The sequence below is a fragment of the Plasmodium gonderi genome (genome assembly GCF_002157705.1).
Source record: "Plasmodium gonderi DNA, contig: Pgo-contig_337, whole genome shotgun sequence".
Classification (NCBI taxonomy): domain Eukaryota; phylum Apicomplexa; class Aconoidasida; order Haemosporida; family Plasmodiidae; genus Plasmodium; species Plasmodium gonderi.
The window spans coordinates 1-19784 of record NW_021629240.1 but is presented as its reverse complement, the minus strand read 5'-3'; the positions used below and the strand labels follow the sequence as shown (position 1 = coordinate 19784).

Sequence of the window (19784 nt, the reverse complement as noted above, 5' to 3'; positions counted from 1 at the left end):
TGTTATTTTGTAATTATTTTGTATAATCTCATTTATTTTAAAATATGTATATTATGTAATTTTCTTTTTATATATAATTATTTTTATATTTTAATAAAATATTCACTTGTGAAAATTTTACAAAATATATATATATTATATTCACTTTGTTTTCTCTATATATGTTTATATATTATAAATATTAAGGATTATACTGGTTAAAACATCATAATCAATATAACAAAAAATATGCTAATATATATGAAGATATAATAAAACATTATGAAACTATATTTTCAATGGAAGAAATTAATTTTAATATAATATAATATTTATAGAACATATTAAAATAAAACAAATATTTGCAGCACATATTATATATTAATATAAAATATTAAAAATTTTGAATGTTGTAATATAATTCCACTTTAATAAATGTTTTTTCATTATAAAATATAAATGAATTAAAATCCATCTATATCATGTTTGAATTCTATTTGTTCCTTATAATTAATATATATATATACTCGTTTTATAAAATATAACTAGAAATAAAACATTAAAAATTAGGATTTAATTTAAATACTAATAATATTATGAATGTGAAAAAATCATTAAAACTTAGTATAAACTTCTATATTAAGAAAATATTATTCCACATATATAAGAATAGTACACCGTTAGAAATTCATCTTATAAAAAACTTATTTTTACTGTTATATAAGAATAATACAAATTATGAAATATATAAATAATTTAAATAAAACCACTGAAAAACTGTACATAATATATCACTTTTATTATAATATCATAATGGTAAAAATATGATAATACAAATATATCAATACATACATTTATGCATACGTATAAAAATATTAAATTATAATTAAAAGAAAAAGAACGTAATTATTTTTTTTTTTTTTTATACATTTAAATAAATATAATAAGTGGAATTAATATGTTATATAAAAAAAACATGCAAAAAATATTTTCTATATGATATGTTAATATATGTTAAAAATATCAGATTTAATAATGTATACAAATAAGATCTAATACAAACTTTTATTATACGTTTTAAATAAATTTTGGATATAAGTATACATATACTGAATGTTGTAACAATATAATTTCTATAACCTTAATGTAATATGCAATTGGTTTATAAAAAATAGCAATATATATTATAATAAATTATCTATTTTATTTACGAAATGTAATTATTTTTATTGTATTTTTGTTAACTTTAATAAATTAATATAATTATACATTCATAGAAATAGTGAAAAAAAACAGGATTTAAATAAATATAATTATGAAAATAGCACATTGTCATATATTAATTACAATATGTACATTTCAATAAATAATCTATAAAAATTAGCATATACTGAAAGTCCTGCGAAAGAAAAATCTAAAACTCAGCATTAAAATCTTGAATTCTTTACCCTAATGCATTTTCAATGCCTTTATATTTATAATTAAACAAGTAACACTATTGTCTTTTTTATCCAAACACTATGTTATATTTTGCATTTATTTCTTAAAACAATTAGTATATCATACAACATATCACACGTAGTTTATAGCATATTGTAATTAGAATAATTATTAATGATTATTTTATTTATTTTTTTTTTAATTAATTCTTTAATTTTAATAAAGTGTAATGCCTATTTGATAATATTATATATAAATATTTTTAATATTTTATATGCATGTGTCCTTAAATATCAATATTTTATTCATTTAATCAGGAAAAAAATATTATAATATTTAATATGAAGAAATTCATTGTACGAAAGAATTATTATTATGTCAATTTCATTACTATAATAATTGACGAAATAAATTTCCATTAGTCATATGTAAATTTGTTCGTAAGTATATGACTTTTATAATACTATTTTTTTAATCTTATTTCAGTATTAATCTGTACATCCATTATTTACTAATTGTAAAGAAGTTATTGATGCAAAAAGAAATTGCATAAATAAAAATGCTTTGGATACAGAATGTAAGAATATTAAAGAAAAATTTCCAAATACCCGCACTCTGACGTAAAAGATATATGCCTACAAGCCATGCAATTTTTATATGAAATATTTTGCTGAACCAGTGAAAGAAAAATCACTAGAGAAGTCAGTTTCATATACTTGTATTATTTTCTATATACATATAAAATAAATGGCGAAAATAATAATTAAGAGATTCAGAAAGTTTATGATGAATTAATTAATTAGCTATAGCTAGTTCAGAATTATTTCTTTTTAAATTTTATTATCAGAAGTATAATATTCATGATATAACAACATTCAAAGATCTATATTAGATTCGTACACAAATATATAATATAAAAAAAACTGTAACTATAGAATGTAATAATAGTATTTGCATTATTGCCATAAAGTGTGAAAAAATATATAATTGCCTGATAAAGAAATGTTATTTAAAGGAAAAACCTGATTTATATAATGAATATTAGTAAAAAATTAATCAAAAGAATTCAATAAGTTCTTGTTCTGTAAGTTTACCCGAAATGTTACCTTCTTCTCTAAGACAAAGTTTAGTAATATCTACTACAATTCCTATAATTATAATATTATAAGTATCCTGTATTTTATTTTTTGTGCATAAGGTTAATAATAATATATATATTCTATATAATTATTACTAAAAAGATTTAAAAAATATATATATATATTATATACATAAGAAAAATTATATGACGAATTTAATATATTTTTTTTTATTAGTTCACGTCTTATAGCTCATACATGTAACATCCTGTAAAAAGTATAAGAAATGCATTTAAAATTACTGAAGAATAATGGGAAATAATGCATTTACCTGAAACATATGGTAATATTTTATAGAATACGAGATATAATGTTTCATATAATGCTGCTTAGTTATACCATTAAATATATAATTACCTGTATATATCTCACTTAAATTGTATATAAAAGGAAGAATATATATATTTTTATGGTTAGTTCTATTAATATATTTATATAAAAATGAAATATTGCATATAATACAATAATAATGATATAGAATAATAGATAATTTTAATATAATAATGCTTCAATAGTATTAATACAGAATGTTAAATATATTATTTAGTTTATGAAGAGTGAATAAATATAAAACTCACACATTTCATAAATTTATTTATTTTTATATTCTATATTTCACATGAATAAAATTTTTATTGCCTATTAAGCGATATCTCATGAATATAATAATTTAACGCAATTAAAACAAGACATTTACAAATCAGGGTGCTATATTATACAGCATTCTAAGAAAATCTATGTTCAATCATCATGTAAAATTTATGAAAATTGATTTTTAGTTAGAACGATTTATATAATATTCATTTAATATTTTATAACAGAGTATATTATTCTTCCATGTACTTATGACATTTATGTGTGGAATTTTATATAATGTGCGTTCTGGGGGATAAGTGGAATGACATTAGTGCTAATATATCATTTATTTTTATTTATTCAATGTTATTTTTTTTTTTAAATTGAGTTGTACTCACTTATATTCATATATTATATATATGTTATAAGTAGTTTTGATTAATCATATAAAGTTTCGCAACATTTTTCTTAGTTAGAATTATTATTATGTTGTTCCAAGTAAAATATATAGGTAAGAATATGTAAAGCATATCATGTATACTACCTAATTTAATAAAATAAAATTTTACTATACATAAAACTTAATTCCTAAAATTAGCATTCCATGTAAAAATATCATCTATGAAACCCATTATTATAAGAATATCTATAATATGAAAATAAGAACACATTTATAAATTAATGCATATAGATAAAGGAAAAAAAATTATATTTCATACAATAGCATATAATAAAAATTAACAGTCATTTACTAGGTAAATATAATTTCATCCTATATATATGGTTTCTAATATGTTCATTGCAATAAATTTAACATTAAATTTAATTATAGCTGTTATTATGATATTACACTAAGTATTACACTTATTTTTTATTTCAAACCAACAGATCCATTATAATGCAAATTATTCCTACAAATCTCTTTATATATTGTTAAATTCAAAGATTTTTTATCAAATCAAAAAGAATAAAAAGATGTTCTACGTAAACATTATATCTCATCCATTGTATATCATAATTTCAATATAGAGTTATATTATTAATAGCATACATACAAATAAATATTGTTCATTCATGTCTTAATGTAAACATATATAGTTATGCAATAAAAATATCTATATGTTGATAATATTTATGCAGTATGGAAATAAATCATTAAATTTTATATAACAGGAAAACATCAAAAATATACAAGTATTATTAATAGACATAAATTTATTCTTATGTTATATATTATAATATACAGACAGACAAATATCGTGCGAATTATAGAAATTCCTATGATTCATATATTTGAATTTCATTGAAGTTATTTTTTATGTATTAATTCTATTTGAAGAAATAGAGGACATATTATTTGATATATATTTATACAAATAATGATAATGTGTATGGTAATTCATATATAATGTATATAGGACAAAAAATATATAAATAGCTTCTAATATTTGCTAGTAATTTTATGGGGTAACATTAACAGTTATTTTTGCCGTATATATAATTATTTTTAAAAGTAAATTAATAAATTGCATAATGAATGTAATTTAATTTAAATAAATCCTAAGAACATATTTTTAGCTAAATATAATTATATGATTCAGAATGAAAATCAGCAATTTCCACGAAGAGTTGATGTTATGAATAATCCAAAGAATTGTAGATCATAGTATCAAAATAATTAAATTAAGCATATATTAACATATATACTAAAAATATAGTTTATAAATAATATTATCTGCATAAAGATGAATTATATTTTTATAATGTATATCATTTTTCTATATTATCTATTTATTCTTAAATTATATATAATTTATATTCAATATTAAATAATATCAGGAATTGTAATATGATGTAATTATTAAATGATATTGTTAATAGTTAAGCTAGATAAAATTTAAAATTGAATATATATGATAATTTTACATTTATAACTCTTTAATAATATATAAATATATATGTATTACTTTATTTTTTACAAATTGAGATTACTTAGTTATTCAATATAAATAAAATTATAATTGCAATAATGATTAAAAAAAGATATAAATAAATAATATTACAAAATTTTGCTTGCTGAAAAAAAATTAAAATTCAGAATGAAAAAAACAAAGGAATTTATTGTATTCTTAAATTAATGCTTTTAGTCTGTAATGATATTACATAAAAAAATATTATATGTATAAAAAAAAAAAATCATACAGATTATTAGATATATATAAAATTGTCAAAGAATAATGGGCATTCTTCAATTATACATTTTTATAGCAATTTTATATCTGAGCGTAAATATAATTATATAAACTTAAAAGAAAGGAAATTATTTCGTTTAAGTAAACCTATGAATACTTTATATATACATAAATTATAATGAATTATATATAAATATAACATTAAAATATATGAAAGAAATTTTTTTTTATCGCTTTTATAATATTATGATATATAATTTATTGATTTAATAAAAATATAATGCATGCTTAGATAATGATATTGAGTGTCATGCAGGATTAATTATAATAAAATAACTACAAAATATAGAAGCATAAATTCTAGAGAATAATGAATGCGAAAATAATTTTATAGTACATACAAAATTTTAGAATGTTATATAACAAATTTTATATAAATAACATGTATGTTATACTCTTTTATTAATTATACATTTAATTATGAAGTATAAATATATATTATATAAATATATTTTCCTTGTTGAATAAAATGCTGAGACATAAACAAATATTATAAATATTATGTGTATTTGTCATATATAGATATATAATGAAAAAAAAATTTATCTGTAATAGACATGAATTTCAATAATATATTAGAAATATATGATTTACATTAAAAATAAAATTTCATAATAATGTATAAATTTTAAGGAAAAAATATATTATTATACATGAATATGAATCGTATAAATTATTCATAATTCACGTATATAAATCTATAACTTTTTTATATATGATGCATTAAAAAAGTATGTGATTGTTATGATTTTGAATCTAATGAAATCCTCTAATGCAAAATTAAGCAGTTGTAATTTTTCCACTTAATAATGTTTATGATGAGATATAAATTAATCAAAAAAAATATAAATAAATAGAAACATTAATAAGTTGAAATAAAATAATGGCATATTATAATTTATCTTATTTGAAAAAAGTATATGCATATTAAAACAATATATTTGATTTACACCATGTATATATTATTTCAAATAAAATTTTATTTTTCATGGTATTTTATTAAAAATATTTATAAAAAATATACATATTATGAGTCCTATAAAAAAATATTTCGTATAGAATAATTTAACAATATAATACTAACATAAAATATATACAGTATGTAGTTCAGTTTTCAGTGCACCTCGTTATATTGTTCTTTCCAAAACATATATAACATATACTTTTAATTTACTAAGTAACACAAACAAATTTAATATATATGATATATTTTATTTCATATGCAAAAATGTATAATATTTATATAATATATATAGTAATTATATTTATTATAATACCTCACTTTTGTATTCCTTATGAGATATGTTTATCTTTCTAATATTTTAAATTAGGAAAAAAGATTATATGCTAAATTCATTTGTTATGCACAAAACAAATTAAAAGCGTGGAGTATTATATTATTTTTGTGCATACTACTTTTAAGAGATACATTTAATTAAACATTAAGATAACAATAAAAATTTCTAACATTTTAATAGTTCTGCTAAAAGTGCATTATTTTTTATTAATATATGATTTATTTGTGTAATTAGAAATAAAAAAAATATATATAAACAAGAAAATATATTATATAATATAAACAGATAATGTGGGTAATATACCTTTTTTAATGAATATAGCAATGTAATTACAATACATTTATGATTTAAGGTGTATAATGACGTTATTTGACATATATTATATATTAATTCTTTGCTTAACTACCTATATTACTTTTTTTCGGTTTAGAAATAAATTATTCTAAATATATATTTTAGAAAAATTTACATAAATATATGAATAATTGTATCTTAGGCTTGTTGCTGTTATTTATATATGCCAATATATAATATATTTTAATTATAGTATCTATGATACTTAAAATATTATTGTATACATAAAGAAATATATGTACTTTAAATAATGATTATAAATTTATTTCATTTATAATTATGTTTTGTACTACATATTATTTATCATTATATTACTCTGTACACATTTAAGGCAAATATACTATAAAATTTATTTTTTTTTATAGATATAAAAGACAATTATTATATATTACAAATGAAATTCTACAAAAATCTTTAATCTATTAAAATTGAGCTTACACTCTCTTGGATATTTTATTACAATATTTAATAATTATAAAAGATTACATATATAATTTACTAATTATATGTTTTTTTTAGATGTAAATATACTTGTTTATTCTTGAGCGATAGTTCAAAATATAGTATTCATTTATTACTTTGAATTGAAAATATATTACAGTATGTTTTTTTATATTTTATCATAAATTTAAAATATGTTTATTTTTATAATGATTAATTTTTTTGTAATTTTGTCCACAATTGTATTTTTAAGAAATTATTATATTATTAAAACCAAAAACACTCAGATATTAGCCACCCCTATGAATTTTTTAGAACTATTGTAATGCATTGTATGATATTTGAGACCTTTTATCAATTAATTCTTCATAATTATTTTCAAAAGAGTCAAATAATTTTATATCGGTTTTATTTTTTCTATTCCACATTATCCTTATTATACTTGATATTGGATGTAAAAAAGATACATAAGAAGTATACTGATAATTTAGGAAAATTTTTATATATATATTTATAGGTGTATTAGATATCTTATATAATTTTTCAGTAATTACGTGTATTGTAAACTGTAATACAATTATGAATAGATTAATTTTATTCTTAACCTTATAAAGAAAGTATGCAATCATTAATGTAGTAAAAGATATAAAAAATAAAACTAAAATAATAGTGCGTGCATTAATTCCAGATGTGTGATGTGAAACTGCATGAACCTCTTTTTTTGAATTAACTTGTACCACGTTTTCTATATTTTCTATAATTTTTATATTTTCTTTTCTAAAATTACTTAGTATTTCACGAAGACTTTCGTTATTTACCCTACCATATATATTTGATAGTTCCATGAACTTCTCATAACATTCACTCTCAGTAGGGCATTCATTACCATTTCTTTTTAATATACTATATAGGTTATTAAGTTTGTCTAATATGGTAAATGTACTGTCATCAAGTTCATCAAAATAGTTCATGCATATACCAGGAACATTCTTATAAATTCTTGAATTCGTGATATTAATCATATTATTGTAGAAAACTTTAGTGCTTTGGATATTGGATTTATGAGAACTTAGTAATTTTTTTAGTTTATAGTTGAAATATTTGCAACTTGGATTTATATCAAAAGAACTTGAATTATTATCTATATAGTCTAAATATATAATAATATCTTTACAATTTGGCATAAAAGTGTCCTTGCTATTGTGAAAACCTAAAATATTTGTAATAGTGATACACTCATTTTCACGTTTTGAATTAATTTCCCTTGAGCTATTGCTTATATTATTATTATAATCATCCAAACAGGTGGGAAATATATTCTTAAAATTGAACTATAAAAAAGTTATAACACATATAAATGATTAAAATAATATTGATGCAAAGGCATTTTTTCCTATGTTTATGTACATATCAATATTATAAAATTGGTTAATGAAAATTTTAATTTATATTAATAGTAGAAATATATGTCTGTTTTTGTAATTACTGTGGCAGACATTGTGATATTTTATGCAAGCTATAAAAAATAAAGTATACATTTTTGTAATTAGAAATGATTGTAGGAAATTGTATTATACTACATATATATAAAATATATATAAATATATAATATATAAATTTTGAACACTTTCTTTAAATTTATATTTTTATTTGATTCTTCCTATATACTAAAATATGATTTTATAGTCCGTTCTGAAGAATGGAAGATATTATTCTCATTATTAAATAATATTTAAAAAACATATATAACTCTGAAAATATATAAAAATAAAAAATGAAAAAAAGCATTTTTTTTATTATTGTTATATATAAATACACATGCAATAAATTATGTACACAGTATAATAAACTATGAAAAATATAAATATATGTAATCAATATTTTATCTTATAGTACCTATTTATGCCTTTTCCTTACATGTAAATATTTGAAATAAACGAATATTGATAATAAATATTAATTTACATATATTAAATATATTATTATTTTGTAGAAGTTAAATATCAATATTTTTTCATATATTGAAATATATATTATTTGTTATTTAGAGTACATGCTAAAAATGAATTATATATTTAAAACAAAATAACAAGAAACTAATATATATATAAATTTAATATTGAACAAAAGATATATTATTATTTAAGAATATAAAAACCATTTTAAATTATGTTGGTAAATTATAAATATTGCCATTATAATTCTATTAAAACTCATAGGAATTTAATATATTAAGGGTTTTTGATTTTTGAACATACATTAGTTATTTCATTTATCTAATATATAAAATTCATTTCGCGTATTAAAATTAATTATAGCAATATATATTGAACATAAATTGCATGTGGAGGCCATGTATTTATGATTCAATGTTACATAAGAATTAATGCTGGTAAAGTATGCAAGGTAATTTATAATTATAAGGTATATATATATTTAATCATAAATTCATACTTCTAAAAAAGACAAAACAATTTTCATATGTATCTCATGTAAACAAAGCAAAAACTATTTAAAATATTATTCATGTATTACTATTTTTTTTTATTGCACTGAATAAATATATCATTAAAAAATACTACCTCATAACAAAATTACTTCTTTTAGAGGTTCATGCTTTTGGTTTCACAGTTCAGGTTTTAATCTATAAGCTATCGTATATATTCATTATCATCTTAGGATTTATTATTTTTATGTATTACATTTTATATATATTTTATACTTTAATTCAACGTTCTATTACCCTATTAATTATATGGAAAGCTTATTAATATATAAATTGTGAATTTATTTGTATGATATTTCAACAATGTGAATAATATTTATTAATGATATAATATAGTCCTTTTTCACATATTAATATATATTATTACAAAATATTAATAAATACTACACATTTTTGTTATTTATTATATATTCTTATATTTTAATATATGCATATATTATATTTGTATTTATATTATAGTCAATATGTATGTTTTGAAATATTTGGTAAATTATTTCCATATGAATATAATAATAATATATAAAATGTGAACATAAATTTTATAATTATATGTTTTATTACTATGTTTTTAATTTTTTTTTTTCTATATTATTATATAAATATTTAATATAATAATTACCTCATATTTATAATTAATTAATTTTAAAAAACAACATTTATGAATATATTTTATACTAAACATTCGATTAATTCACCATATATTACAGAACTGATATATATTTATATATTCTATATTTACGCATGCATAATATACTATTATGTTTTTAGGGTTCAGAGTTTAAGAGTTTATGGATATAGAATTTATGGTTCAATGTTCAGGTTATGATTTATTTTTAGTTCTAGATTTAGGTTTTATTGATTTTTATAAATGTTATAACTTAGAATTTTTAATTTTTTTTATTTTAATATAGATCTCAATGGAATTGATGATTTTTTTTTTAAATTTTATAGAAGTCTATGTATATATTTTGCTATGTGTAATATATATATATATTGCTTTCCGACAATGTAATGAAATGTTTTATTTTTACTGTATTGGTTATATATTTTTGTTATACATTTTTTTTCTTTCTTATATTTGAATACCTAAAAGTATTATTAATTATATTTACCCTTTATTTTAAATATGTATATGTAAACATATTATTTATAATATATTATAAAGTATTATTGATAATTTTTAAGATAGTCATATTTTCTTACAATGCTGTTATTTCAGTATATAATGTAGTTTTTTTCATAATTATGTTATAATTAAAAATTTTTATTTTTTTGGATATTTGTTGAATAATATTATACAAAAATATTAGATAATAAATGAGCACATCCCATGATCTATTGCGTTGTTATTATTATATATATTACAAATTCATAATTTTATATTGATGCATGTATATAAAATTGTATTTTTGTTTTTTTTTTTTCTATAATGAACATTTTTTATAAATCTATATTTATTACTATAGTTAAAATATTTATTTAGATGTTAAATAAAATAAATTTATTATGAATTTAATAAGTACTTTTCATGGTTAATTATAGTCCTTTAATAAATTGGCACATTTATAGTTCATAAATAATTTGCATTAACAATAATGTAAATATTAAATTATATATATAATATAATTAACAATATATATGAATAAATATACTCAATGTCATGCGGAAAATATTCACATTTCTTTTTACATTATAAATATATGGAACATCGAATCGAATTAAGTAGATTGTTTATATTCCTAGCAGTAATATGATATAACAATAAAGATGAATTTTAAAGAAATAGTAGTCTGAGTAATGTGTTATAAAATAGTATAATTTAAAATTGATTGTATATATATATGTTTTATCATATAATATATATACATAATAATATTTATGCAAATAGATTAATATATGTGAAATTAGGGAAAAGAAAGGATTAAATTAACCTTAAAAAATATTGAAAATATATTAATTTCAAAATTAAATAATTTATTACTGTATTTATTTATTTAATATATTTACTAATATTTCCTGGCAGATGTTTTTTTGTTCCTTTATATCATGTTGTATATATAAGTACGTCTTCAACATCAGAGAAAATCCATATAATTTTTTTATTATCTAATATAATTTAAAAATATTTAAAAGAATTACTTGTTAAAAATAGTTCTTCATACTTATTAGTATATATTTCTATATTAAAAGAATTAAAGGCTTTGATATCTAATAAAATATTCTTCCCCATGCTTGTAATGTGGATTTTATGGCTCTAATCCATTGCTAAACTAAATATTATTACATACTTTCATATCATTTTCAGAATATAGTTTCTTTCAGATTATATTCCGTAACAGGATATATATGTGTGTATATTTTCATATATAATGATTATGCAAGAAACACATAATAAATTATATATTATTTATAAGTAAATTACTAACGTAAATAATAAAAAATCAATAAATTCTAACGAAATATGAAAACTAGATTTTCTTTCATATAAATCATTAGAAATATATATATTCCAACATATACGAAAAGTTATTATTAAAATGTTATTGAAGGTTAAGTGACATGGCACTTCAATAATGATTCTATAAAATTAATCAATATCCCTCTTGTAAACTCCTAATTAATATACAGACTATTAATAAGACTTTTCGTTGTAATTCATTATCATTTTTTGCTATTATTTGATCTTCTTGTGTTAAAGAGACTTTTTTACTGCATATTATACAGCTAACTCCCTTGCATGGTATTCAGTACCACTCAATTTCTTTTGCATGTTATTCTTTACATTAATTATAAAATTTGGGATTTTTTTTTTATAAGATAATATATATTTCCTTTTAAAACATTTGTGTAATTCTACATTGTTTTGAATATACATATAATATTTCATGCATATTTAAAAGTAAGTATTATATATATTTTTAATGTAATAAAAAAATCAACACAGTAATGATATAATTCTTATATACTTTTCTGAATAATTTCAGGAACTATATGAGATATTGAATTACATGTATTGCAAAAATGCTCATTCCTGTTGTCTTCAACAAGAATATTCCACAACAAACGATGTTCACAAAAAGCAAGTGTGATATTTACAGTATTATTAGAACCATAAATTACATTTTACCATTTATACCCCCAACAATTCAAAGGTGTTTACTTAACTAAATCATTATTTCCTTTATCTAAGGAACTTATTTGCTTTTTAAATATTTTTTTGCATTTTGAGCACTATATTTTTAATATTGCTTTTCTTAACCTTTGAATAATTTAATGATTTACATTCTGCAATAAATTCTTTTAAAACTTTATATCATTTTAAAGAGCATAATAAAAAAATTTCAAATGGAAATTATCTAGGAGATACCATGATGCACTTGTAATTAAAAAGATGAATAAGGGAATTATATATTAATTATATCGTTCAAATTCTGCTATTAATTAAAAAAAAAATTGAGAATGAAATTAAATAAAATGAACACATATGTTCAATGTAATAAAATAGAAAAATTACGTTCACAGATGACAATGCGTTGATGCGTTACATTAAAAGGACCCAGCAAATTTTGTCAATATTTTTAAATATAGAATATATATAAATATATTTTCCGTATAATAGGAAATATGATTTTACATAACAAACATGAAAAATTATATTGTTGCCAAGGAACACACATTTTACGGTTAGTATTATATTAAATGTATATAGAATATTAATCATAAATGATTTAAATATCTAAATTAAATTGATACGCTAACCTACATGCATAAATATAAAAAAATTAGTAATTTCGTAAGAGTTACAACGAATATACAAAATAAGTGATACCGCGTTGAAATGTTAATATGTATAATTAAACTTGTTGTGATTAAAAATATTATACGATTATCTCAAATAAAATTAATCATATTAAATTTTTGATTTTAATTGTTAAAACAATTAAGGAGACCACGTAGAATTAAGTAATATTATAGTTAAGTACCAAAATAGTGTACTTATTTATTCTCTCTTATTAAATTAAAATGAATGCTAAATTCAATATGTCAATTAATATATATTTTTACTTAAGGAACATTTAATATTTTTTACAAATTATTTTACTATTATTACATATGCAACTTAAGTCATATACATGGAAAAATTTAGAAAAAGATGGATGATTCTCTAAATCATTAAATTTGTAATAAAAGGGGTAAGAATATATTATATTAGCATAACAATAATATTCCATAATTTATAGTAAATTATTAATTTAAAATAATTTACATCTTATTTTAATCTTGTGAATTAGTAAATATTAATATGCAATTTTTTTATATTTTGTACAACATATTTAATTACATTTCTTTTTTACATCGCATCAAATAATTTTTTATATATAGATATATATCATATATTTTAACAATTTTAATGTACATTAATTTTGTATATTCACTGCATCCTTTATATATAATGGGAAATTATATATTTGATTTTTTCTTTAAAATAAAATATTTATGCTTAAGTGTATTATGAATATAAAGTTATCATTAAAATTAACCGGATTACTTTGGTAGAATAATTAATAATATATTTATATATTTAGCTTTTTAATATATAAAAGCGCATATCCCATTTCAATTACTTACATATTTCTTAGTAAATTCATAAAATTGATTTCTTATTAGGTATGCTAATATTACATGTTTATTTTATATTTTTTTATAATAAAGTTGTTAATATTTAAAAAAGAATTAAACTATATAGCATATAATTTTGAAGTATACTAAATGTTAATTTGTTCCTTTAGTTTATTATTCATATGTATATTATTAAGCTTGTATATTTGTACCACAAGTACTATATATGTTTTAATCTCTTTTTCTAAATAATCCATATTTAACATTATAATGTGTTAAATATAATTTATTATGATATTTTATTACGCATATACTATATGAAGTATAGTGTAATATTTTGTTATATGAATTTACGAAATAACATAATTAAATATGGGAAAATAAAAAAATAAACGCGTGTATTGAGTAATGTAATAATATTTTATTGCTTTATTCTTATTTTTATAATATATAATATACATCTCATAATATTATTTACAATTTTTTGATTAATATTAATATAATAAATATTTTATATTAATTAAGTGATGAAAAAATAAGTTAAAATATTATATATTTTTTAATAATGCATTATATTATGTGATATTTTGTTAATTATTATTTCTCCATTTATTTATATTTTATTTATTATATATTTACTTATTTTTAGTCTTACCTAATATTGATATTATCCCTATTTTATCATTAGCATTATCGTACATTACGAGCAATTAATAAAATATAACATTATATATTTTTTGAAATAATGATAAGATATAGGAATAAAAACATAAGTACTATATAAGTAATATAATGTTTTATACGCAGGGTTTTAACGAATATATGTATAAGTAAAGACATGTGCTGTAATTTTACGTAGTTACTACACCAAGAATAACAAAATATTATTTTTTTAAAAAAAATATATATTAATTAAAATATAAGAAATAATAGAAAAAATATATATATTATTTATATACGCGAAAATGAACCCTACAAAAACTAATAACATTATATAAATATAATTTAAAGATTTTCATTATACAATTATATAAAACAGGAGAACAATTATATGTAATAAAATATGTTATGATACATTCCTTTTATGAATAATGTACTATTATGTGAATTATTTGTGAAACTAAGAAAAGAATATATTCTTACATGAGAATAAATTATAAATGTAAACTTAGTTAGAAAATAAGCAATGCTAGTCATAAAACTATCATTTTTAATATAAATAGTTTTTTTCGCAAATTTTATATTATTGTCTATATATTATAATAATATAATTTCGTAAGGAATATAACTTTTTAATGAAAAATGTATTATATATTTTAAAATAATATATTTTTTTTCTTAATGAGTAGAAATAAAAAAATTTTAATAATAAATAAATTTTTAAAAAATATGCAAAATTCAAATTTATAATCGAATTTTTTACAAATTATATGAGTTTTTTGAATAATCACGCTTTTTTAGTTTACATTACGTAACCATTCATATTATTAAAAATTTATAATGTTTATAATTTACATCTAATGACGATATACTTTTTACATATCTTATTTTAAGCATAGCTTAACGTTCTAATATTACTTGTACCATTATAATTTTTTCCAACTATATACTTCATCATTTTCATATATTATTACCAAAAACAATTGTATGTAATTAGAATATTCACATAGTGGACAATATATATGTGCATAAATTATAGAATATATATAATTTCCTATTTTTTGTTTATATTTAATATAAGATGCACTATCTGTTACATGGTTTTTATCTATAATTATATATTTTCTGTTTTCGTATATTATTTTTTTGCGATAATTTTTTAATATTATTTTACTAATATACTATATGTATTTAAAAAATGTATAAAAAGAAAATATATTTTTATTATAAGTATAACTAACATATATATATCCCTACATTATTAATAATTATTTATGCGTATAACTAGTTACTACAAATTTAAATACAGCAAGTTCAAATGTTATATTTTTACATAGGAATTTTATGATTATCTACCAGAAGTATAAATTATGTTATACTTCTCTTCATCAGGATCCCCATTATGTCTTTCATATTTGTATGTTATATAATCGCATAGTTTCTCATCCATATTCATTGCCTTTATTATCTTTCTTTGCTTAATAAAACGTAATTTCTTCCAATATTCTCTAAACTAATAATAGAAATGAAATATTAATGGATTCATAAGAATACATAATTTATGGAATAATTTTTGTTCAAGTGTAATAAAAAAATAAGCATAATACATATTTATCTCAAACATAAATTATTACTAACCTTATAAACATATAAAAAAAATTTTCCTATTAATATTGTAACAAGAACTGTTGTTATTATAATATTTTTATTGTTATTTCTTCTATCAAAAATTTTAACAAAATCCTTTTCTAAACGCGTTACTTCATCATATTGTATTTCTGAATGTGTCCCTTGACCATCTTGTATTTCTAAATCCGTCGGTTCTTCATGCTCTTTTTCTGATGAAACATTTAACTCGCAAGAACATATATAAGCGTTGGATTTATGAGCACCTAATCTATCCTTAAAATCTATTAAGCAGCTTTTATTGTATATCTATTTATTACTTTCAACTAGACATCTAATATGATATAATTTAGTAATCAAAGCAATATCCTTGGAATAATTAGGATTCGTTATGAGAGCATTATATTTTTCAATTAATCTATCAATATTAGAACATAAATTAACATCCTACAAATTATATGGCATAATATGATTTATATAATAATATATATTATATATATTATAAAGATTTTTTATTTTTTCATATATTTTATCATCATCATGTTCAAATTTAAAAGTACATTCCTTTACACTTAGATGAGACTTAAGAGGATTAACATATTCATTCAAATAATTAAATATATTTTCAGATTCATTATTATGTTCTTCTTCAATTTTTGCTTTTATCCAGTATTTAATAAAATTGCCACATTTATAGATATCATTTAAATTTTTCGCCTTAACATTGTCAATATATTTTTTTATAATCTTACAATAAGAAGAAACACTTTGTTTTATTTTTCTTTCAATATTTTTGGTAGTCAAGAATTCATCAATATCTACATCACTACATTGATAATCTCGAAAACTAGGGATTTTCGCCCTGAATAATGCTTAAGCTTCGTAATCCAAATACTAATAAAAAACATATAAATTATAGAATATATACATATCAATGTAAATGTTAAATAAGTAATATTATTGATATATTGCTAAAATAATCCATCAAGAAAATAAGGCATTATTTATCATAATATAAGCATATAAAATTTACGTTTCACTACTTACATCATTTAACATTGTATACATAAAAAATAAAAACTAGCTTAATAATAATATTACTTTAATTAGATATATTTAACATCACATAAAATTAAATATTATTTGTATCGTAAATTTCTATTACAAATTTTAAAGCATAATCTTGTAATTTATTAGATATTACATCTGTATTAATATATATTTTTATGAAATTATTTTAGATTATCTTTCTAAATTTTATCATTTTCACTTCATATTTATGTTAATGTTGTATTATATAGATATGCATAAGCTACTTAATCATTATAATCATAATGTTGTAGGAAAATATATTTTAATTAATTGAATCATTGAGAGAAATAAGTACATATTTATATAATCTTTATTATAATTCATGATATATATTATCCATAAAAATGATACGTACTAATGTATTATTTAATGAAAATTAATTTTTTAATAAATATATATATAAATATATATTTCAAATAATATAATATTTATGAATACTAATAAATTGCAAAGATTTCATTAAATTCTATCCAATGAAATCTGGTTGCAGTACATATAAGCGTTAATTTAATATCTTTAATAACATATACCATGCAGTATAATTATTTATAATAGTAAAAATGATTTTATAAGAATTGAAAAGTATGAAAGTATGATTATATGTTTACATATTTATTCTATATATTATAGGTTCCTATTAAATATTAATTTAAACATAAATATCGTGTACAAGTATATAATAAAAATTACACAATTCATGCAGTAATATTGCTTTTTTTAATATCACATAATAAAATTTATTGCAATTCCTTTTTTTTTTTTTTTTTTTCATGAATAAGTTATACTAAATAGTGTAAATTATGAATTAGTAATTTAATTATATTAATTTATATAAAAAAAATTACAAATATAAACAGGATTTACAATGCAAAAATACAAATATTTAGAGTATTTATATTGTATTAAATAAATTATAGAATTTAAAATTATGAATACAATGATCAAAAATGTTGCATTAATTATATATTATTTTTCTTATTATAATATACAAAATGTAAAAAAGTATAATAATTATATATATTTATGAAGACACGAAAAAAAAATATTATACATAATGTTTAAAAAAAAAATTTGAATATAAATTGATTCTACATATTGGAATTAATATATAAGTTGTAATTCATTATATAAAGGTTTATCCCAGATGCATTTTCATTTATATATGAACTAATGGTCCTTTTTGAAAGAAGATTTTATACATATTAACTTTGAAATGGAAATATGAATAATGTTATATACATATCAATAAATATTAAATTATAACGTTTATTCATAATAAGGTATAATAATATATGAAATATATTATTAATTATACCTTTTTTTAATAATCATAGTACTTTGTACATGATCGTGCTTATACATCTACTTATATCGGAAAAGAAATATTGAAATATTTTAAGATATTAAAATTTAACATATATATCATGATCCTTTAGAATGTACAAATTTATATAAAAATTAGAACATTTTTTATATAGAATAACAGAATAAGAATATATACTTATTCAAATTTGTCACAATTTTTTTTATGTATGTAAAAACATATATATATAAATAAAAAGTTTATGTATTTAAATTTATATACTTCTATATTAAAAAACATATACATAAAAAATATATGCACATTAAATAAATACAAACCTTTTTTTTATATAGTACATTGCTCTACATTATAATTATATTATTAATTAAAATGAAAAATAGACTAATACCTTATATAATTAATATTATAAACAAAGCATTATGGAAATGATAAAAACGTATATAACAATGTTTCAAATATCAAGTACATTATTACATA

General features: G+C 18.2%; 2 protein-coding genes across 2 annotated transcripts; both read right to left on the bottom strand.

The window, feature by feature from the left end:
- Positions 1-7796: 7796 nt before the first annotated feature.
- On the bottom strand, positions 7797-8977 carry PGO_002945 (variable surface protein; the record flags this gene model as incomplete). Its single annotated transcript, XM_028691220.1, has 3 exons — positions 7797-8045; positions 8139-8810; positions 8966-8977. 3 exons carry the CDS (start codon positions 8975-8977, stop codon positions 7797-7799), a joined length of 933 nt encoding a protein of 310 aa, XP_028547021.1.
- Positions 8978-17200: 8223 nt separating this feature from the next.
- PGO_002940 (variable surface protein) lies at positions 17201-17950 on the bottom strand (the record flags this gene model as incomplete). The annotated part of the gene is made up of 3 exons (XM_028691219.1): positions 17201-17338; positions 17462-17753; positions 17925-17950. 3 exons carry the CDS (start codon positions 17948-17950, stop codon positions 17201-17203), a joined length of 456 nt encoding a protein of 151 aa, XP_028547020.1.
- Between the last annotated feature and the right edge of the window lie 1834 nt (positions 17951-19784).